Here is a 20,871-nt window from a genome sequence, read left to right on the forward strand (position 1 = left end):
ATGCACTGGAGAGGCTAGAAAAACAAGTACCGACTCAATGACCTCTCCACTTAATAACGTAACCCGAAATGCAATAAAGTGTTTTATATCTTCACCAGACTTGCTTAGAAAGGACCTCAAGCTCACGCACAAGCAGGCTTTCTAATTGGAAGGGAGACTCCCTCCATTTAGACCAATAAAGTGTTCTGTCTCAATTTGTGTTTACTTTCTCCATCAAACGGCAAATCTTCAGGGTATGGTGGCCATCCGAGAAGCTGCCATTCCTCTCGACCGGAAACGCTCTCTTCTGAAATGGCCGCCCCGTTACCCTACCCTGGGGAAGCGTTAGTCCTCTGTCTACTTCTTACGCATCTGCAAAAACTACGAGGCAAGGTACGTCAGAACGCTCTTCGACTCTTGCGTTACAGTGGGTGTTTTGTACAATTAGCGAGGATTAAGGGGTTAAAGGCTGTATTTAAGATCCTTCAGCGCGCCATATTTTAAACTATTGTTTGCATTGTTTTATTTAGCAATGGCAGCGGCTTCTGTTGCCCCGAGGGTGCCGCTCAGGACAACAACGATACTGGATATAAATGAAGCGAAATCTGCCTGCCTTCGATTTGGTTGCTACTCATCTCAAGCGCATTTTTTCTCAAACTTCCTTTAGGAGTTCGGCATCAGTTTTGTCAGCCTTGAGCTCCTGACACATAGAACGGAACAGCCAATCCGCGTTCGTCCAAGGGCATGAAGTGTAGACCGAGCTGTCACGCTATAGACCCCACGCCTCAGGATGGAGATGTCAGTAATGTTTAGATCATACTTTCGCCTGTCAATTTGAGGCGGCGCTCTGGATCGTTTCATACGAAAAAATGAAGCAGGGTTTTCCGCCAAGGCTATTCAACTAACCCTTGTATGGTCCTGACTACACTTATAGAAACATATACATTGGTCTGGCCCAGTCCTACCAAACTGTGACTTTAAACATATATTAGGGTGTTATCAGGGTCAATAGTACTTACTATCGACAGTGGTTGTAATTTAAACAGTCTATAAGCAGTCCTCAATCAATCAATCAGTGACACTTATAAAGCGCGCTACATACCCGTGGGGTCTCAAGGCGCTGGGGGCGGGGGGGAGCCGCTACTGCTCGAACAGCCAGGTCTTCAGCTTCTTCCTGAAGGAGAGGTGGTCTTGGGTCAGGCGCAGGTCGGTCGGGAGGGAGTTCCAGGTCTTGGCGGCCAGGTGGGAGAAGGACCTTCCTCCTGTAGTCGTTCTTCGGATGCGGGGGACGGCGGCGAGGGCGTGGTTGGCTGATCGGAGGTGGCGTTTGGGAGCGTAGAAGTTGACTCGGCTGTTGAGGTAGCTCGGGCCTTGGTCGTGTAGGGCTTTGTGTGCGTGGGTGAGGAGGCGGAAGGTGAGTTCGAGGCATGTGGGCTGCTGAATTCATATCTGTGCATAGTCCGCCACCTAGTGTTGGGTCCGGATGATTGCACATTGTTGTCCTGGAAGAGTCTTCGAAGTATCACGAGATAGGTGGCTCCTCCCCTGGACTACAGTGCGCATGGGCATCGCCTCCATCCCCAGATTGTTTTTTTCCGCCATAGGGTTCGGATGTGTTTTCGGTTCCCTCCTTCGGAACCGATAGTTGTTCGATTTACTTAAGACCAAAAGGTCTTTAGGCTGGGCGCCGGTATAGTTGCGTTCGGGTTTCTTACTGACTCTCAGCTCCAATCTTCTATTACCCTTCCACGTGCTTCGACGCGGACGGGCCTACACTACGACCTGTGATATGGAGCGGACTCCGTTCAAGAAGTGTCCGCTGTGTCACTCGAAATATTCGCACCTCGACGTGCACCCCGTGTGCAACACATGCTTGTCACCGGATCACCGTGAGGACACCTGCATGGCGTGTTCAAAGTTTAGGAGTAAGAAAACTTTGAAGATTCGCCGGGCTAATCGACTCCAGGCACAGTTGTCGGCTTCGGCGCCCCCACCTGATGACATTTTTCAGGAATCGGTCGAGGAAGAGGACGACGTACAAGAGTCGGACTCTGGCCCCGCGTCCGAGGAAGAGACCTACGACGCGGATGAGGAGGCCTACGACGAAGTCTCCGGTGAGGTAGGAGACGACGAACTGATTTGTGCCACTATGGGAGATAGCTCAGAGGAAGAGCATCCCCAACCAGACTCCGGGGTTACCCCCCGTCATACGGCCCAGGTCGAGGGATCGCCTTCGGGCCTTACCCAGGATCTGACTATAAGTCCTACGTCCCCGCCTGCGGGCCCGGTCACGGACATTTCAAACAAGAAAACGAAAGTGAAGCCACCTGGTCTCGCACCCTCGGATGCGAAAACGAAACCAAAAGTGGCGCTGGTGAAGAAGGTTCTGGAGGCGTCAACTTCCACGAAACCCAAAATGGCCGACTTGAAGAGCCACGCCAAGATGGCCGACCACAAGAGCCGCGCCAAAATGGCCGACCCGAAGCCCTCGGGGTCGGCGCCGAAGGTGAAGGCATCCGACGCGGCTGCGTCGGCACCGAAAGGGGTCGCGGACCCGAAGTCGGCTTCGAAAAAGCGTCACGCCGACGGTGTGCCAGGCCCTGGGGCGTCGGCGCCGAAGAAGAAGTCTACCGGCGACCGGGCTCTCGGAGACGAGGAGTCGCTCGAGACGGTCCAGCCCTCGGCATCCCTTACAAAGAAGGTGGGAGAATCCCTGAGACGGATCCAGCAGTACACTGTGGTTCCCAGCCAGGACACTGTAATGCCTAGGCCCACGCCGAAACCTGCCAAGGACCAAGCGCCCATTCGTTTTACCCTTCCTCCCAAGTCGGCACCGAAGGCCTTCGCGCCTAAGCAGAGCGGACACTCTCAGGAACTATTGACGCCGAAAGCTGCCCTGGTGGTGTCGAAGCTTCGGCTCCAACCGCTTGCGGTGGAGGAACGTCGAGAGGTGACCATCGACGCCAACACCGGAAAATTGTCGCTCCTCAAAAGGAAGATTACGTCGGAGCCGGCTTTGGAACCTTTTAGGATTCCACTCAAGAGCAAAAGGGACTCTGCGGCTCTGATGGAACCTCTGTCTCCACAAGTCTTGGAACACTCGCCAGCCCATTCCCCCGTGCCTGATGTGGACGAGGAAGAGGCCGAGTACACCTATCCTGCGTACTCGGATCCGGACGAGGAGCATGTGCCCTGGACAGCGGGAGGCGACACGGACGACCCGCAATCGGGCCAGGACGCTCAACTTTTCGCCGCCAAGACGTCCCCGACAGAGGACTCGGCGGCATTCAATGCATTGATTGAGAGAGCTGCAGCGAACCACGACGTCGAGCTGCACTCGGACCCCGTGGATGCGGACTTCTTGGTCGACACCTTCTCGGTAGCCGAAAAACAAGTCAAGACACTCCCGATGCTTAAAGGCGTGCTGAAGCATGCACAGGAAGTGTTCAAGGAGCCCACCCGGGCGCGGGTGGTCAATCCTCGCATCGACAGGAAGTATAAAGCGGCACCTACGGATCCCACATATATTAAGGGACACTTGCCACTGGACTCCCTGGTGGTGTCCAACGCCAGAAAGAGGGCGAATTCGCAGACTACTGGTGATGCTCCTCCCCCAGACAAAGAGTCCAAAATCTTTGAGGCATCAGGCAAACGCATTGCTGCACAGGCAGCAAACATCTGGAGGATCTCTAACACTCAGGCCCTGCTCGCACGTTATGATAGGGCCCATTATGACACACTAGAGGCCATCCTGCAACACTTGCCTGACCACTACAAGGAGGCGGGGGAGATGCTCATTCAGGAGGGTAAACTTATTACAAATGCATCCTCAAGTGTGCCCTAGATGTAGCAGACACTGCCTCCAGGGCTATCAATACAAGTGTGTTACTCAGACGCCATGCCTGGCTTCGCATTTCTGGGTTCAAACCCGACATACAAACCACGATATTGGGTCAAACAGTGAATCCTGACCATCTCTTCGGCCCTGAGGTGGATGCCTCCCTAGAAAAGATGAAAAAAGATACCGAAACTGCAAAATCTATGGGGGCTCTGCAGAGTCAGCAGTTTCGGGGCGGATCCTTTCGCCGCTCCAATTCAAGAGGCACCTCAAGAGGCCAGGCGTCCCAGTCTACGCAATACTACAAGGGTAACACCCAGTCCTCGTATAACAACAACAAGGGCAGGGGTGGCTACAGGGGCAATAATATCAAAGGCAGGGGACGTGGAAACAATGCCTCCAGGTCCACCACCTCCAACAAGCAGTGACGTCTTGTCACTTCCCCCCGATCACACGACACCTGTCGGGGGGAGACTCCAGCAGTTCCTGCCGGCGTGGAGGTCCATCACCACGGACAGGTGGGTGAGGTCTCTTATCCAGTACGGTTACTGTTTAGAACTTACGTCAATTCCACCAGACATACCGCCAAGAAGCCGTGCTATGTCCGACGAGCACTTGACCTTGTTGCAGCAGGAAGTACTGGTCATGCTGCAAAAAGGGGCGATCGAGCTCGTTCCACTGCAAGAACGGGGAACGGGGGTTTACTCCCTGTATTTTCTGATCCCCAAAAAGGACGGATCACTCAGGCCGATCCTGGACCTCAGGCCCCTGAACTGGTACATCAACTCGGAGCACTTCCATATGCTCACATTGCAGCAGGTGCTTCCCCTGCTTCAACAGGGGGATTTCCTAGCAACGCTGGATCTGAAGGATGCCTATTTTCATATTCCCCTGCATCCTTCCCACAGAAAGTATCTCAGGTTCACAATTTTAGACCAGCATTACCAGTTCAGGGTCCTGCCGTTCGGAGTCACCACGGCACCAAGAGTGTTTACCAAATGCCTAGCGACTGTGGCGGCGCATCTCCGTCGCCAGCACGTCCATGTCTTTCCATACCTAGACGACTGGCTTATTCAGGCAAAGACGGAGCAGCAGTGCGTGGACCATGTGTCACGCACCATTCACCTCCTGCACGATCTGGGATTCTCTCTGAACTACCCGAAGTCCCATCTCCAGCCCGCCCACGTGCGACAGTATCTGGGCGCGACAATCGACACTCTGGCAGCCACTGCGCAGCCGAATTCAGTGAGAATCGCCAGTATCCAGGCGCTGATCCAACGATTCAGACCCCAACACTCGCTTCCAGCGAAGGTGTTTATGCAGTTGATAGGCATGATGGCCTCCTGCATCTCCATTGTCCCGCACGCGAGACTACATATGCGTCCGCTTCAGGAGTGCCTAGCACGTCAGTGGACTCAGGCTCATGGGCAACTAACAGACCTAGTGTTGGTGAGCGGTCGGGCATACAACTCTCTGCATTGGTGGAATCCACAAAACCTTTGCAAGGGCCGACCATTCCAAGAGCCTGTCCCACAGATCATCCTGACAACGGACGCCTCTCTCCAGGGATGGGGAGCGCATGTACTCCATTACACGGTGCAGGGACTATGGACACTTCAGCAAAGGAAGATGCACATCAATGTGTTGGAACTGATGGCGATCTTCTTGGCCTTAAAGGCGTTCAAAGTACATCTGTGCAACAAGGTCGTGTTGATCCGGACGGACAACATGACGGCAATGTACTACATCCAGAAGCAGGGAGGAACACACTCTCCACAGCTGTCTCATCTGGCTCAGAGCATGTGGAAGTGGGCCATTCAGAGGAACATCTTCCTCATGGCAGAACATCTCCCAGGCAAGGACAACCAGATGGCGGATCTGCTCAGCAGACACAGCCATCAGATGCACGAGTGGGAGTTACATCCATCAGTACTCCAACCGTACTTCCAAAGGTGGGGTCATCCAGAGATCGACCTGTTCGCCACAAAGGAGAACGCAAAATGCCAAAGCTTCGCCGCCAGATTCCCACACCCCCAATCACAGGGCAATGCGATGTGGATGAACTGGTCAGGCAGATTTGCGTACGCTTTTCCCCCAGCACCTCTGATACCGCTGGTGGCACGCAAACTCAGGCAGCACTCGATGACTCTCATCCTGGTTGCTCCAACATGGGCTCGTCAACCATGGTACACCACATTTCTGGAACTGTCCGTGGTACCACATCAGAGGCTCCATCTCACCCCCAGCCTTCTGACGCAGAGCCATGGCGACATTCAGCACCCAGATCCGCAACAGCTCAACCTGGCGATCTGGCTCCTGAAGTCCTAGAGTTTGGCTACCTCAATCTTCCTCCCGACTGCATGGACATCATTCGGGAGGCGAGAAAGCCCACTACTAGAGCTTGTTATGCGGCTAAATGGAAGAGATTTGTTGTCTACTGCGTGGAACACAGCATTGACCCGCTAGACGCTTCCATTCAAAACATCATATGCTACCTCTTTCACCTGTATCGGTGTAATCTAGCTTACTCTTCCATCCGCATTCACCTGTCGGCTATGGCAGCATACCTCCAAAATAGACAACACCTGTCACTCTTTAAGGTCCCTGCTATCAAGGCTTTTCTGGAAGGGCTCAAAAGAGTCATTCCACCAAGGACTCCACCAGCTCCAGAATGGAACCTCAATGTGGTTCTTACAAGGCTGATGGGTCCTCCCTTTGAGCCACTACACTCTTGCGAGCTGCAGTTTTTAACCTGGAAGGTGGCGTTCTTGGTAGCAATCACATCGCTACGGAGGGTTAGCGAACTGCAGGCGCTCACCATCCAAGAACCTTTCTTCCAGGTACATGCCAACAGGGTGGTGCTTCGCACTAACCCTAAGTTCTTACCCAAAGTGGTCTCGCAGTTTCACATGAACCAAACAATTGAATTGCCGGTGTTCTTCCAAAACCCAGAGACGCTGGCGGAGCGGATGCTCCACACACTTGATGTGAAAAGGGCTTTGATGTATTATGTGGACAGGACAAAAGATTTCCGCAAAACCAAACAACTTTTTGTTGCTTTTGCCACACAACACAAGGGAAATGCAATCTCCAAAGCAGGAATAGCTAGATGGATAGTAAAGTGCATTCAGATATGCTACGCTAAAGCTAAGCGCACTCTCACTATCCCACCTAGGGCCCACTCCACTAGAAAGCTGGGGGCCTCTATGGCGTTCTTAGGCAACATTCCCTTAGAAGACATCTGTAGAGCAGCCACATGGTCTACCACTCATACTTTCACTAAGCACTACTGTGTAGACGTGCATTCAAAACAACAGGCAGCTGTTGGTCAGGCTGTTCTAAAAACGCTTTTTCAGACTGCTGCAGCTGGCACGGGCGGCCGCCACTAATGGAGGGACTGCTATGTATTCTATGCACAGATATGAATTCAGCAGCCCACATGCCTCGAACTGCAAATGCTACTTACCAGTATGCATCTGTTCTTGGCATGTAGGGCTGCTGACATTCATATCGCCCACCCTCCTCCCCGGCGCCTGTAGCAGCTGCAGTATGTATTCATATACACACATATGCTTATAGCATGGTCATCACTCACTTCTTCACTCCATCTCTGCCTATGGCTAAAAACAATCTGGGGATGGAGGCGATGCCCATGCGCACTGTAGTCCAGGGGAGGAGCCACCTATCTCGTGATACTTCGAAGACTCTTCCAGGACAACAATGTGCAATCATCCGGACCCAACACTAGGTGGCGGACTATGCACAGATATGAATGTCAGCAGCCCTACATGCCAAGAACAGATGCATACTGGTAAGTAGCATTTGCATTCTTTTGTTGACGGGGAGCCAGTGAAGGTCTCGCAGATGTCCGGAGATGTGGCTGGTTCGTGGGATGTCGAGGATGAGTCTGGCTGAGGCGTTCTGGATCCGCTGGAGTCTCTTCTGGAGCTTGGCGGTGGTCCCGGCGTAGAGGGCGTTGCCGTAGTCCAGTCGGCTGGTGACGAGGGCCTGGGTGACGGTCTTCCTGGTCTCGGTGGGGATCCACCAGAAGATCTTCCGTAGCATGCGTAGGATGTTGAAGCATGCCGAGGAGACGTTGTTGACTTGCCTGGTCATGGAGAGGGAGGAGTCCAGGATGAAGCCCAGGTTGTGTGCATGGTCTGTCGGTTTGGGTGCGGTGCCCAGGGCGGGAGGCCACCAGGAGTCGTCCCAGGCGGAGGGAGAGGAGCCCAGGATGAGGACCTCCGTCTTGTCTGAGTTCAGTTTCAGGCGGCTGGTCGTCATCCACTCGGCTACCTCTTTCATCCCTTCGTGCAGGTTGGCTCTGGCGGCGGCGGGGTCGTTGGTCAGGGAGAGGATCAGCTGGGTGTCGTCGGCGTAGGAGATTATGCTGAGGTTGTGTTTGCGTACGATGGCCGCGAGGGGGCTCATGTAGACGTTGAAGAGGGTGGGGCTCAGAGATGATCCTTGGGGGACGCCGCAGATGACTTCGGTGGCCTCTGACTTGTACGGTGGTAGGCGGACTCTCTGTGTTCTCCCGTCGAGGAAGGAGGTGATCCACTCCAGCGCCTTGTCCTGGATTCCGACGTTGCTGAGGCGCCGTACTAGGGTGCGGTGGCAGACCGTGTCGAATGCCGCGGAGAGGTCTAGGAGGATGAGGGCCGCTGTTTCTCCATTGTCCATCAGGGCTCGGATGTCGTCGGTGGCGGCGATGAGGGCGGTCTCGGTGCTGTGGTTGGCTCGGAAGCCGGACTGTGAGGGGTCGAGGGATCCGTTCGTCTCGAGGAAAGCGGCCATCTGCTTGTTGACGGTCTTCTCGATGACTTTGGCTGGAAACGGGAGGAGCGAGATGGGGCGGTAATTCTTGAGGTCGGTGGGGTCCGCTGTTGGTTTCTTGAGTAGGGCGCTGAGTTCGGCGTGTTTCCAGCTCTCGGGGAAGATGGTGGTGTCGAGGGATGTGTTGATGATGTCTCGCAGGTGGGGTGCGATGACAGCGTCAGCTTTGTTGAAGACGTGGTGAGGGCAGGGGTCGGTCGGTGATCCGGAGTGGATGGAGTTCATCGTGCGGATGGTGTCTTCGGTGCTGATCGGGGTCCAGGCGTGGAGGGTGGTGGTGGGGGGTGGTTGTTCGGTCATGGTGTGCGTTGGTTGGTTGTTGAAGCTGTTGTGTATGTCCGCGATCTTGTTGTGGAAGTATGAAGCCAGGGAGTTGCAGAGGTCTTGCGATGGGGTGATGTCGTTGTTTCCTGCGCTGGGGTTGGAAAGCTCTTTGACGATGTTGAAGAGTTCCTTGCAGTTGTGTGCGTTGTTGTCCAACCGGTCCTTGAATGCTGTTTTCTTGGCGGCGCGGATCAGCTGGTGGTGTTTCCGGGTGGCAAGTTTGAAGGAGGTCCTGTTGTCCGGTGTCGGTTCCCTTCTCCAGACTTTCTCGAGGGCTCGGCAGTTCTTCTTGGAGCTCTTGAGTTCGTCGGTGAACCATGGGGCTTTCTTGCTGCCGGGTCTGCTGGGCGGGGTCCTCAGTGGGGCGAGTTCGTCCGCGCAGTTGCTGATCCACTTCGTGAGGTTGTCGGCGGCCTGGCTGGGGTTCGCTGAGCTGGCAGGAGGGTGCTGGCTCAGGGAGGTGGCGAGCTGGTCTGCTGTGATCTTGTTCCAGCTTCTGCGGGCGGTCTGTTGCTGGTGGTGGTGGGTCGTTGTTTTCTTGAAGGTGAAGTGGACGCAGCTGTGGTCCGTCCATTGAAGCTCTGTGGTGTGGCTGAAGTTGATGTCCTTGCTGGATGAGAAGACAGCGTCGAGTGTGTGTCCGGCGAGGTGGGTGGGGGTGGACACCAGTTGCTTGAGTCCCAGGTTGGTGAGGTTGTCGAGCAGGGTGCTGGTGTTGCGGTCGTTGTTGTTCTCCAGATGGAAGTTGAGGTCTCCCAGGAGGATGTAGTCAGCGGAGGGGAGGGCATGTGGGCTGACGAAGTCGGCGATGTCCTCGCTGAATTGTGTGCGTGGTCCAGGGGGTCGGTAGATCAGGGTGCCTCTGAGGGTGGTGTTCGGGTTGGTGTGGATCTGGAAATGCAGGTGTTCGGCGGTGGTCAGGGAGTTGTCGGTGCTGGTCGTGAGACGGATGGTGCTCCTGTGGATGATGGCGATGCCTCCTCCCATCTGGTTGGCGTTTCGGTCCCTCCGGACGATCTTGTAGCCCTCTGGGATGGCGATGGCGATGTCGGGAGCTGAAGAGGCGTTCATCCAGGTCTCCGTGAGGAAGGCAACGTCTGGAGCTGTGGTGTCGAGGAGGTTCCAGAGTTCGATGGCATGTCTGTGGATGGAGCGGGTGTTGAGCAGGATGCACTTGAGGTGGGTACTGCTGGTGTTCGGCTTGGTGGGTGCTGGTGCGAGGCAGGTCCGGATGCAGGTGAACTTGCAGGCGTGGCAGCTGAAGGGTCCGTGGGTACGTCGTGGAGAGGCTTGATGGCATTCTGGGAGTCGGCCGGTGTTGAGAGCGGTGAGGGTGGCGGCGGAGTACGTCAGGCGGGTCGGTCGGGGTCTTCGTGGGCCAGGGGTCCTGGCGCTGGTCGCGATCCGGTCGCGGACGGGCGTAGACGGGCTTACCTTTGGCGCGCCTTCGGCGCACAATCGGCGAGTCCTCTGAAGTCATTAGATGTAGCTCACTCACCCTCACCCTCTCACCCTCACTCACCCTCACCCTCACTCACCCTCACCCTCACTCACCCTCACCCTCACCCTCACTCACCCTCACTCACCCTCACTCACCCTCACCCACCCTCACCCACCCTCACCCACCCTCACCCACCCTCACCCACCCTCACCCACCCTCACCCACCCTCACCCTCCCTCACCCCCACTCACCCTCACCCACCCCCACTCACCCTCACCCTCAACCCCTCACCCCCTCACCCCCTCACCCTCACCCCCTCACCCCCTCAACCCCTCACCCTCAACCCCTCACCCCCTCACCCTCACCCCCTCACCCCCTCACCCCCTCACCCCCTCACCCCCTCACCCCCTCACCCCCTCACCCCCTCACCCCCTCACCCCCTCACCCCCTCACCCCCTCACCCCCTCAACCCCTCACCCTCACTCACCCTCACTCACCCTCACTCACCCTCACTCACCCTCACTCACCCTCACTCACCCTCACTCACCCTCACTCACCCTCACTCACCCTCACTCACCCTCACTCACCCTCACTCACCCTCACTCACCCTCACTCACCCTCACTCACCCTCACTCACCCTCACTCACCCTCACTCACCCTCACTCACCCTCACTCACCCTCACTCACCCTCACTCACCCTCACTCACTCACCCTCACTCACTCACCCTCACTCACCCTCACTCTCACCCTGCGCAACCACAGCATCTTCACTAAATATATTTAATAAACTTTAAGCTATTGGCAATATAAAATAAAATCCATTTTATTTACGTATTAATTATTAATTGTTTTTTAAAGCCATTGATTTTTTTAATATCAATACATATAAGTCACATATAAGTCCCGTTAATACAAAACATGTTGCTTTACAAATGCTAGAGGTGTCACATTTACAAAAATTATAACTATTGGCTTTGTAAAGAAGAAAGCTATTAATTTAGCTATTTAGAAAAAACAACACATAAATAAAAAACAAAAAAATAAATAACACCTATAGCTCAAACTTTCCTACTGCGAGACCTATTGCATTTTCAATGCAATAGGTCTCGGAGAATTTGAGTTAGAGCTTTTAGAAATGTTTATGGCTTTTTTTTTTAATTCTTTAGCATTGGCTACAGGAAACAAAAATGCTAAAGATTTACAAAAAAAACCATAAACAATTCTAAAAGCACTAACTCTAATGCTGCGAGACCTATTGCATTTCTAATGCTTGTTTCCCAAGCACTCATTTGCTCCTGAAGGCAGCTGCTGACAAGAACACCCTTCCAATACCCCCTTTCAGTCAGGAGCACAACACTTCCCTCCCCTGGGGGATCTTTATTTAGTCCTGCATTGGATCTTTCATAGATTCACATGTCTGAACTATCCCCCATCTTCCAGCTGGGATTTCTCAATCATCATAGAATCTTTGTTGCTATGCATAAAAGTTGGGTACATTTCCGTCCTAGGACTCATGAACACTTTAAACCAATAAAGGGGTGAGGGTGAACAGTCCCACGAATCCTTGCAGACAAACGCCCCCCTCGGTGTATCAAAGGCAAAGCTTTTGCAATGTTCCCTATTATGAAAAACAAGAGGAAAGCCTGCAAATCTAAATTGCACCACATGGTAATCTCATTAATTGCCTAAATTCCACTTCACTGATTCCAGTGATGGGCTTTAAAGCTGAAAAAAGCAACTTGTCTCTTAAGACTCCAGGGGCTTCCGTATCCCCTGATGTCTTGTACTAACAGGCTGCTTCTGCGAGCTGGTTGTTTTTGAAGGATCGGGTGATCTACAAACTTTCTCTAATTCCCTCTGGCCCTTACAGAAAATAATATATGGGGAGGCATAATGGTTAAGGACTTTATGGAAGATTTTCTACAGTACAGACCTGGGCCTTCAAGTAAGTAACCATTGATGTTGCATTGTAGGATCTTTACTCATATTCATAGAACATTAGACTGGTGTCAAGCAAACCCCTAAAACATGTGGCTCTCGTCCGTGAGGAAGAAGGGGTGGAAGAATTGCAGAAAGGTATGTACTCCTAGTAAAGGAGTTGGTGGAAGAGGTTTCTCAAGGCAGCCCAACACGCACTCGATTCAATTCTAGCATCAGGATCTAGATGGGAGTGCCTTGTGAAATATGAACAGACTTCCAAGCGGCTGACCTACAGATATCCGCTAAAGGCACATTCTGCAAATCAGCCTGCAGTAGTTGTCTTCACCCCGAACAAACAACCTCTTGCACTTCACGGAGAGGTTTAGTACCTAATTGATAACCTAGTGTAATAAAGGAAACAATCCATTGTGAAAGACTGTTTAGAGCTACATATGATATGTCATTTCATAGTAACTTGTCACAACTTCAAGTTGATGTTTTCATGCAAGAGACTGTAATTGATAAAGTCGGTGTGACTTCCTTAAGGTGTTAATATATTCTATATATTCTAGTTACAACTGTACAACTTACCTTTGAAAAAAAAAAAACCTTTGAAAAACTGTACAACTTTTCTGACATCCAGACCGTATAGCGTAGCGCATTTAGCCTGTGTGCTTGTGCTACTAAAATATATATATATGCAGATGGATAAACTCATTATAAGGAAGTGAATTATTAATTGAGGTGTATGGTAGTTCAGCACATTTAATAAAGTCACTTGCCTGCACGGCCCAGGTAAGTTTTAATAATTTAAACTGGAGCTCAATCCGTGATAGCCATGGCACAGAGAAGATCGGCCAAACAGAACATAACAAAAATCCCCCTCCAATTTATATTTAAAAAAAGTGTAAAATGCAACAAACAAACACCAAAACTACTAAAGTCCAATAAGGGGGACCAGAGATATGAATTTCAAAAGATTTAAGAAAGAAGTTTCAAAAAGCACAAATAAGTAATAATAGTCTATGGTCCAGGTAGACCGGGCCGTTTCAGGCCGACCGCAATGGAGGGTTGCCCCGGCACCCCACCTAGGTTCATCCCAGTCAGAGATTTTACCTTGGAACTCAGTCTCTGAAATGTAAGTCGAAATCCTTCTTCGGCGCAAAGTTGGAGGCTGTATCCGAGGAAGTCCTCTCGAAGTTAGTTTTTTTTTTTAAATCTGTCAGTATCTATAAATAGCCATTCACATTTGAGTAATCTGTTCTAAGTAGCAGTGAAAGGTTTGTTATGTAAATACACTATAATAGATTTTGGGCTTCTGAGTGACTGTGATCCTTACATATGGTATGTCTCCTCTTGCCCCCAGCTAGTCCTGGGTTTGTCATCCATCGGTACCAATCATGCTGGGATTTGCCAGCCCATATAAAGACCCATCCCTTTAAAGAACACTACATCATGACACAGTACCACTCCACTTCTGCTCTCAGGATTCACCCACCTCTGCAATGACTTGTTGACTCGATCATTGATTTTGCCCCTGTACAGTGTTCTGCCCCTGTTCAGCACATCAATCTTTTCACCTTTCGGCGACATTACATTGTGCAAATGCTGCATGTTTTTGTCGAAATACCGTAAGCAACAGTTCACTCCAAGGTCACTTAGTAGTTTGCCAATAAAATTAAGGCCTGCCTAAACGGCTCACCTTTAAAACAAAGCTACTTAACAAATGCATATTCCTTGTTAAGTAAAATTTTCATACAAAGTGTGATGAAATGAAACAAAATATGATAAAAACCCTGCAAAAACTGAAGTAGTTGAATGTTTTTAATCTTAACCCCTTGCATGCTTCGGACGGCCCTGGCCATCCGACATCACCGTGGGCGTGTGCTGAGGACGGCCGGGGGCTGTCAGAATCCCGCCCACTATTCAAAACTCCCGCACAGTGCGGATAGGTGTGTGCCATGCAAGGGGTTAAAACTCTTACAGATGGAGTCCATTTCAAAGTCAATCAGTTCTCAACTATATACTATTAAACCTGCGTTTGCGGTAACCTTGCAAAGTTAATTGAGATTATATAAAAAAGTCTGCACCCATCCTCAGGCCATGCTATGCTGACGAATGTTGTATGTTATTTTGTATCCTGAGCTGCTTGACTCTTAAGGTGGCCTTATTTGCATGTTATTTTTGTGGCATTTTCATTCTGTATTTAAATAATGGCCTATGTTTGGTTTTTTCCAGCTTTTCTTTATTCAGTTACTTATTGGGCTGATCCAGCAGGTAAGAGGTTTTCTTCTGTGCCACTGACTTATACATTTTCTTCCCATACTAATTGGTGAGGCAGTTTAGAAGTACAAACATTGTCCTCACCCTCATGCGGATGTGTACTTCAGCTACAGCGGGTGTGCTTGTGTTAAACCTCAGGAGTGGTCTTTTACAGAAGACTTTACAAACCAATGTTATTCAGAAGTACTAGAATAAATTGATGTCCTAGTTTTATACACACTCAGTTCATTAAATGTAAATCTAGAGTTTGATATCTGATTAAGTCTGCAATACCACCCAGTGTCTATACCGGCTCGAACACTGCCAGTCTCACCCGGTGTCTAGTTTTGCTCCTTTTATCTTGGGCTGTGTTTGCCCACCTTTCCAACGTGTTGTGAATAACTGTTATTGTAAGCGGCTTTGCGGAATCTCCCAAACTATTCCCCGTCTCTTCTCTTATCCTGTTGGCAGGGTTGAAAACTCTCACCCTGCCCACCCTCACTTTTTTTTACTTCGTGTTTAAGCTGGGCACACCATATAAAATAAATCTAACCTTTTACTAATTTTGCCTCTCTGTTGTGCCATATATGACTTCAATTAAAGGGCTGCCTCTGGTGGATACTTTTAGCTGCAGATTTTTCACCTTATTATATACCCGAGGCACCAGAATCTATCCATGTAATTTTGTAGCAGTGCTCCCACATTGATTCCATATCACCCTGGAAGGAATGGAATGCAGTCTCTTATAAGTGCCATCTTGCATGCTGACATCACTTCCTTTCTTTCCCTACCTTATGATGCAAATCCAGAGCTTCACTCCCAACTCTGTTAGTCTTCTAACACTTTTAGAACTTTTCCCCAGTGTGCTAGGAAATGATTTCCCCACAGGAAATGACAAGACTAAAGTTGAGAGACCACTGAAGGCTGCATTTGTTGGCCACAGACCCCCAGGAGGTGAGCCTTTAGTTCCTTGGCTCTTTGTTATGTTATAAATGTGCCCAAAAGCCCCTGTCCATTTGAGACCAGGAGGTGAAGATGTACGTCTAATAACACAAGAAGAACTTGCGGTCTTCGCACAGCTCCTTCTCCGATACCCAGGCTCCATCACTGGGCTGTTCTTGATAACGCTATACGTCCCAGTCAAAGTCCTCTGGTAAGTGCAAGCAATGTGGGCCTCAACCACAACGAGCCTGGACCAGCAACATGTTGGCCCTTGCTTTCATTTAATGATGCCCTTTTTGATAGTCCAATGTTTACCTGGTCGGAACCATGTTTTTGCCTGCCTCTTAGCCGGCAAGTGACAGAAGTCAGAGGCAGCACCTGGTGATCTGGATTTTCTCACCAAGAACCCTCTCCAGGGTCTCCTTGTAACGGCCTCACCCAGTTAGGCAAACCCTAACTCATTTCCAACCAGTCCTCCAGATAGAGAATCAAAAAGACACTAAATAGCGATACAAGTAACAAGTAAGTGATGTTTATTGCATGATTTAAAAAAAAAAAACTTTGCAAGGTACAAGAGACAAAGTTATAACACTTATTAAATTGATAGAAATATAGAACTTATTTGGTTTGGTAAAAATAGAACCCCGGTTCCAGTGATAAAAAGCACCTGGTCCCCCACATGTCCGAACTCTTTTGTTGGTGCGCTGCGCCGCAGGTACCATTGATGACGATCCCTTCAAGGCAATTGTGTCCAAGGTTGTGTTTTGAGATCCAAAGGTGTCCAGCATGTGCGCACATCCCTTTTTTGTATCAGTTATGCTTTGACAATTCTGACAGGTTTTCGTGTTTCAGGGTGCCTGCAAGGCAAAATTTCCAGAAATTTCCAGTTATTTGCCGTCATAGCAATACTCGAGTAGTCTCAAAATGGACCCTGAAGCACGGGCTAAGCAAGGTGCAGAGATGGGTGGCACTCTAAAATACAGCAAATAAACCGAATTGAAGACATTTAAGAGAGGGCTCAAAAGAGACGACAGTTTAGCTATCTCGCGTACAAACCAAATACTAAAAATGTAATTCTAAACATTCAAAGGGGTCATTTGTTTAAAACAAAAAGTACCTCTTGTAATCTGTAACCTTTTGCTGCCCCCAAGCCTAACACTGATTGCCCTCCTGCTGCACTGCAGTATGCAGTTGCAAGGGAACCAAAATCCTACTCGCAGGGTGTCCGCGAGCTACTGGTTGGTGGTGGTTGGCGGGTTGGAGATCCCTGATCTAGAGCTTAGCCGTACTCATTTGGAGCCTGTGCAGGTCTGCAGCTGAAACCTATGATGTACATCCATTGCCAGGGATAGTGTTGCAGGATTTTTACCACCCGGCGAAATTAGCAGAGAGCGAGGGGTGGAAAGACCGCAAAGAATTGGTGTCCTGGCAAGACACTGAGCATGTGTTCCCTCCATCATAGAGGAGTATATAGGACTTTGAAGTCTCATCTAGGAGTCTGTAGCATCCTACTCCCATATATGGCTAACAAAATGGTTGTGCATGCAAAGAATCATAGGGGGTTGCACTAATCAAGGCAAGCAATTATTTTACCTTAGGGGACGGTGCAAGAAAGGAGGAGCCTTTTACTGCTTTGCTATTCTGTTTTTCAGCGCCTGTCTAGAACAAAATGTGTATCCTGACAATATCCCAAACTAGACACTCCAAGAAGGGTTGGGAGGTGCCTGCAACATTTCGTCAGACCACAGAAAGCGATACATGGCCCAAAAAGCAACAGAGCCAACAGGACCTCTGTAGCTTGGTGTCCATATTTGTTATGGCAACACCCACCTTCCGGGGAGGTGTTTCAAATGGATCTGCCTCTTTCCCGCATTCCCTTCTTTCTTTCACATTTCTGTTCCAAAAATCCAAGGGCAAATAGGTCTGTTGGAAGAGGCAATCTATGACCATTTACCTCATTGGATGGTTCACAAGTGTAAACAATGAAGTGGATAGGTTACAAATTATACTGTTTTAACCCGTTCGCTGCGCGTGTCGGCCAGCAGCCGTCGCAAGCTCTACCTCGGTAGTGCTGCGCACGTCCGTTGACCGACGCGGCCCCGCCCACTCTTTCAAACCGCCACACCGTGGCAGAATTCGCACCATGGTTAAGCGGTTAAATGTAAGTATTTTTGTGGTGGTTTGTATAATACTTTTCCAGAAATATTCTAAAGATACGAACACCTGCGAGCGGTAGTTATAGGTCACTCCTGGAGCATATCCACTCTGATGCGTTGTAATGTTCAATTAGATGACATCTGTAACTTACTCTGATTGGTCCTGGTTGTCCTTGTCCCGCATTGGGCAAGGGGCTCTAACGTTAGAGCGCAAGACAGTTTTGGCAATCAGTTTTGTATGTATGTAGCCTAGATTATCTTTGGACACTGAAGATTAATAAATCTGACTTCTAATCGTGTACTTCAACTTATACATATATTTTAAAAACCTAAATCAGCTGAACTTGACACACTACATTATGCAATGTTTAAAATGTCACTGAATACATCTTTGCATGTCCGTCCTAGACAGCAAAGCTACATATTCCTTCCAACTTAACAAAATTTATCATGCAAATGTTTGTATTTAACTGATGCTATCAAAGTGGTAGCTAGTAAATGTAATTTCCTGTCACTGAAATGTCTATTTTTTTTATTTCAGTGGATTGTTCCTTCCGTTCAGAACTCCATGAAACCCTTTAGGGTAAGTTTTAAGCAACTTAAATAGTGTGTCCATTCTGTGTGTTTCCAGGAAGAAAGCAGATGCCACCCCCTCTGTTATGGGGTTGCTCACCCACTTCCTATACCCCTTTTCATCCTGTTTATTTTCAGTTCAATCTTCATTCCTGTCAGTCACAGAAAATCATGGTTAGCATTTTGAAGCACAGTAACTTTAAGAGGATTGAGCTAAATATTTATTTAAGAGCTCTTATAATTTCATATCACACAGCCCTATTGAAATTGGCATTAATGTATTTTTTTATGCCATCCAAGGTTGATAATTGTAGATAAGCGTCTTTTCCCAGGAACCCCAAGTACCTTAACGTGTGCACTGCTATGTTAAATGTGAATAGCCTGCACCCATATTGTGTTGGTTCCTGGAGAGCTTTATTGTTGTGTATACTTTTTGTCTAGGTGCTTTAAGAGGACAATACAGTCGAAGGCCAACTTATGGAGAAGAAAATCTTTACGTTTTGTCATAATTATGGCTAAAACTCTGCATCAACAGCATGTTTATCTCCATCACACAACTTCATGACTGTTCCTGTAGTTGAACAGCTGTCTTTGTGAAGGATCCCAGTCCACTCTTATAGAGATGTGTCCTTCCAAAAATAAATGCCAATCTCCATCTGAGCTTGGTTTTTTTAAGTGTTCTCTTTAGAAGCACAAATGTGGTATGTGCCTCTTTCATAACTGGTTTAAAATGGAAAAAGAAAGTGGAACTAAATATGTGGGCAGCATTAGGTAATGAAACCACTTCTGAAATGTAATTGCTCCTTAGATGAGCCTTTCCCCTGGTGCCAGACTGGATCTGGAAAGTGTGTTCAGCAGTGTTAAGTCACTCACACAGGTGGGTCTATCTGGTGTTGGTAATAGTCATGTAGCGTCACTGGGTATAGCTCTTTGTAAGGTACCATGCATGCCAACAATGGTCAATCCTTTTTTCCACACCTCCATACACATGGGATCTACAGCCACTGCATTGGTCTCAGATTTTCTTCCGTTTGTACTTTTTTCTACTTTTGAGTGAATGTCTCCTCCCTATCCCCATGCTTTATGCCATGCTCACCTCTCAGACACATGACTCTGTTGGCCCTGCACCCCCATTGCCTCTATCTGTGAAAATCTCATGACACGCCATAATTTAACCTTTGTGCTCGTATGTCCCCAAAAGCCACATAAGAGACTGAGGCAGAAGCCTCTTCTAATGGAACTAAAGTTTGCCAACAAATCTAGAACTTGATGCAGTGTCCCTGCCAGTGCTGCCCTTATGAAAGGAGACAAAGCAACATGAAGAGGATTATATGCTTTCCTCCTCAGCCCATCCTGCAGACGAGTTGGAGGTATTGTGGAGCGCCCCTCTTCCTGCCCAGACATAGGTTTTACAATGGAGTCCATACCTAAGGGGAGTTCCCCTTCTCCTGGGCACTTCAAGTCAGAAGGAGGCATTTCAAAGCACCAGGCTGGTGATTTGCTGCTTCATCCTCTAGTGCATCTCCTTCTCTCAGTGGGGTTTTGAAGTCCTCTTCATCTATACCTGATATTGCCTCGAAGCCAATAACTTCAGTTTTGGATCTGCCGCTTGGAGTCAGAATTGATTACATCTCCCAAGCTGTTACCTAAACAATCCTCAGATCCTTCTTTTGGGTATTTACTATCGCTTGCCCTATTTCTGATGTAACCTTTGATATTACCGAAGCTACTGATGACAACAGGGGGAGGGGCGGGGGGGGGGGGAGTGAGAATAACCAACAGAATACTAAATGAGGGAGAGGCAAAATTCATAGGGGGCAGTAAAGACCCACATCTTCACGGCCTTCCTATTCAGTGTTGAATAGCCTTAACTGTGGTGGAAGTGAGTTCCAGTACCTTCTACTTACCGGTCATGTTTCTAACCAGGAGAGCATTGTGGTTTAAGCATCCCCGTTTAGATGGAGCCAAAACAGTATACTGTACCTTCGCTCCTCTGTAAAAGGGTTCAAAATGACCAGATGGGTTGGGAAGGAAAAGCTTTGCAACTTTATTCTTGGCATTATGAGCTTCTAGTGTTGTAAACGTATCTAGGGCTCTAGTGTAATTTTCCCGATTCATGCCCTTATATAGGTATAACTTAACATATCCTTATATAGGCATAAGAATCATAACCATATTTAGGCACAGCCAATGCAGTCCAAATACGGCATGGCTACTTCCACTAAGCTCCTAGAGTACAGCGAGTTCTTGTAGACAACCAGCCTTCAGCAGTACAGGACTTCCCCCTGCTTCAGAAGCGTGTAAAGAACTTCGAGTTCTTAGTGACGTTATTATGTCCATCCTTACGTCAAACTCTGCACCTTTCAGGTATAAATATACCCACATCTGCCCTAGCAAACACAGTGTTTTAGAGCAGATCGATTAACTACTTGCCCGACGCCCTGCTGTAGCGAGTGCCGAAGGAAGCCGACCCTCCAGCTGACGCACGGAGAGAGATGCTGTCTTTTCTCCTGCCGAGAAGTCCAGCTCCAGTGTTTTCCTGCTACCCTTGCGGGTTACTGGGAGATCGAGTCCTGAGAGAGAGATACAAGATCTCCTTC

The 20,871-nt window shown here is 49.3% G+C and overlaps 1 protein-coding gene across 1 annotated transcript in view; it reads left to right on the forward strand.

Annotated features, from left to right (window-relative positions):
* DGAT1 (diacylglycerol O-acyltransferase 1) overlaps positions 1-20,871 on the forward strand; it is a 218,784-nt gene that overhangs the window by 141,173 nt on the left and 56,740 nt on the right. Inside the window, exons 10-11 of the mRNA XM_086966508.1 lie at positions 14,577-14,615; positions 18,240-18,281. Coding sequence (XP_086822634.1) covers positions 14,577-14,615; positions 18,240-18,281 — 81 coding nt within the window. The remainder of the gene's footprint in view (positions 1-14,576; positions 14,616-18,239; positions 18,282-20,871) is intronic.

The sequence above is a fragment of the Lissotriton vulgaris genome, chromosome 4_1 (genome assembly GCF_964263255.1).
Source record: "Lissotriton vulgaris chromosome 4_1, aLisVul1.2, whole genome shotgun sequence".
Lineage (NCBI taxonomy): Eukaryota > Metazoa > Chordata > Amphibia > Caudata > Salamandridae > Lissotriton > Lissotriton vulgaris.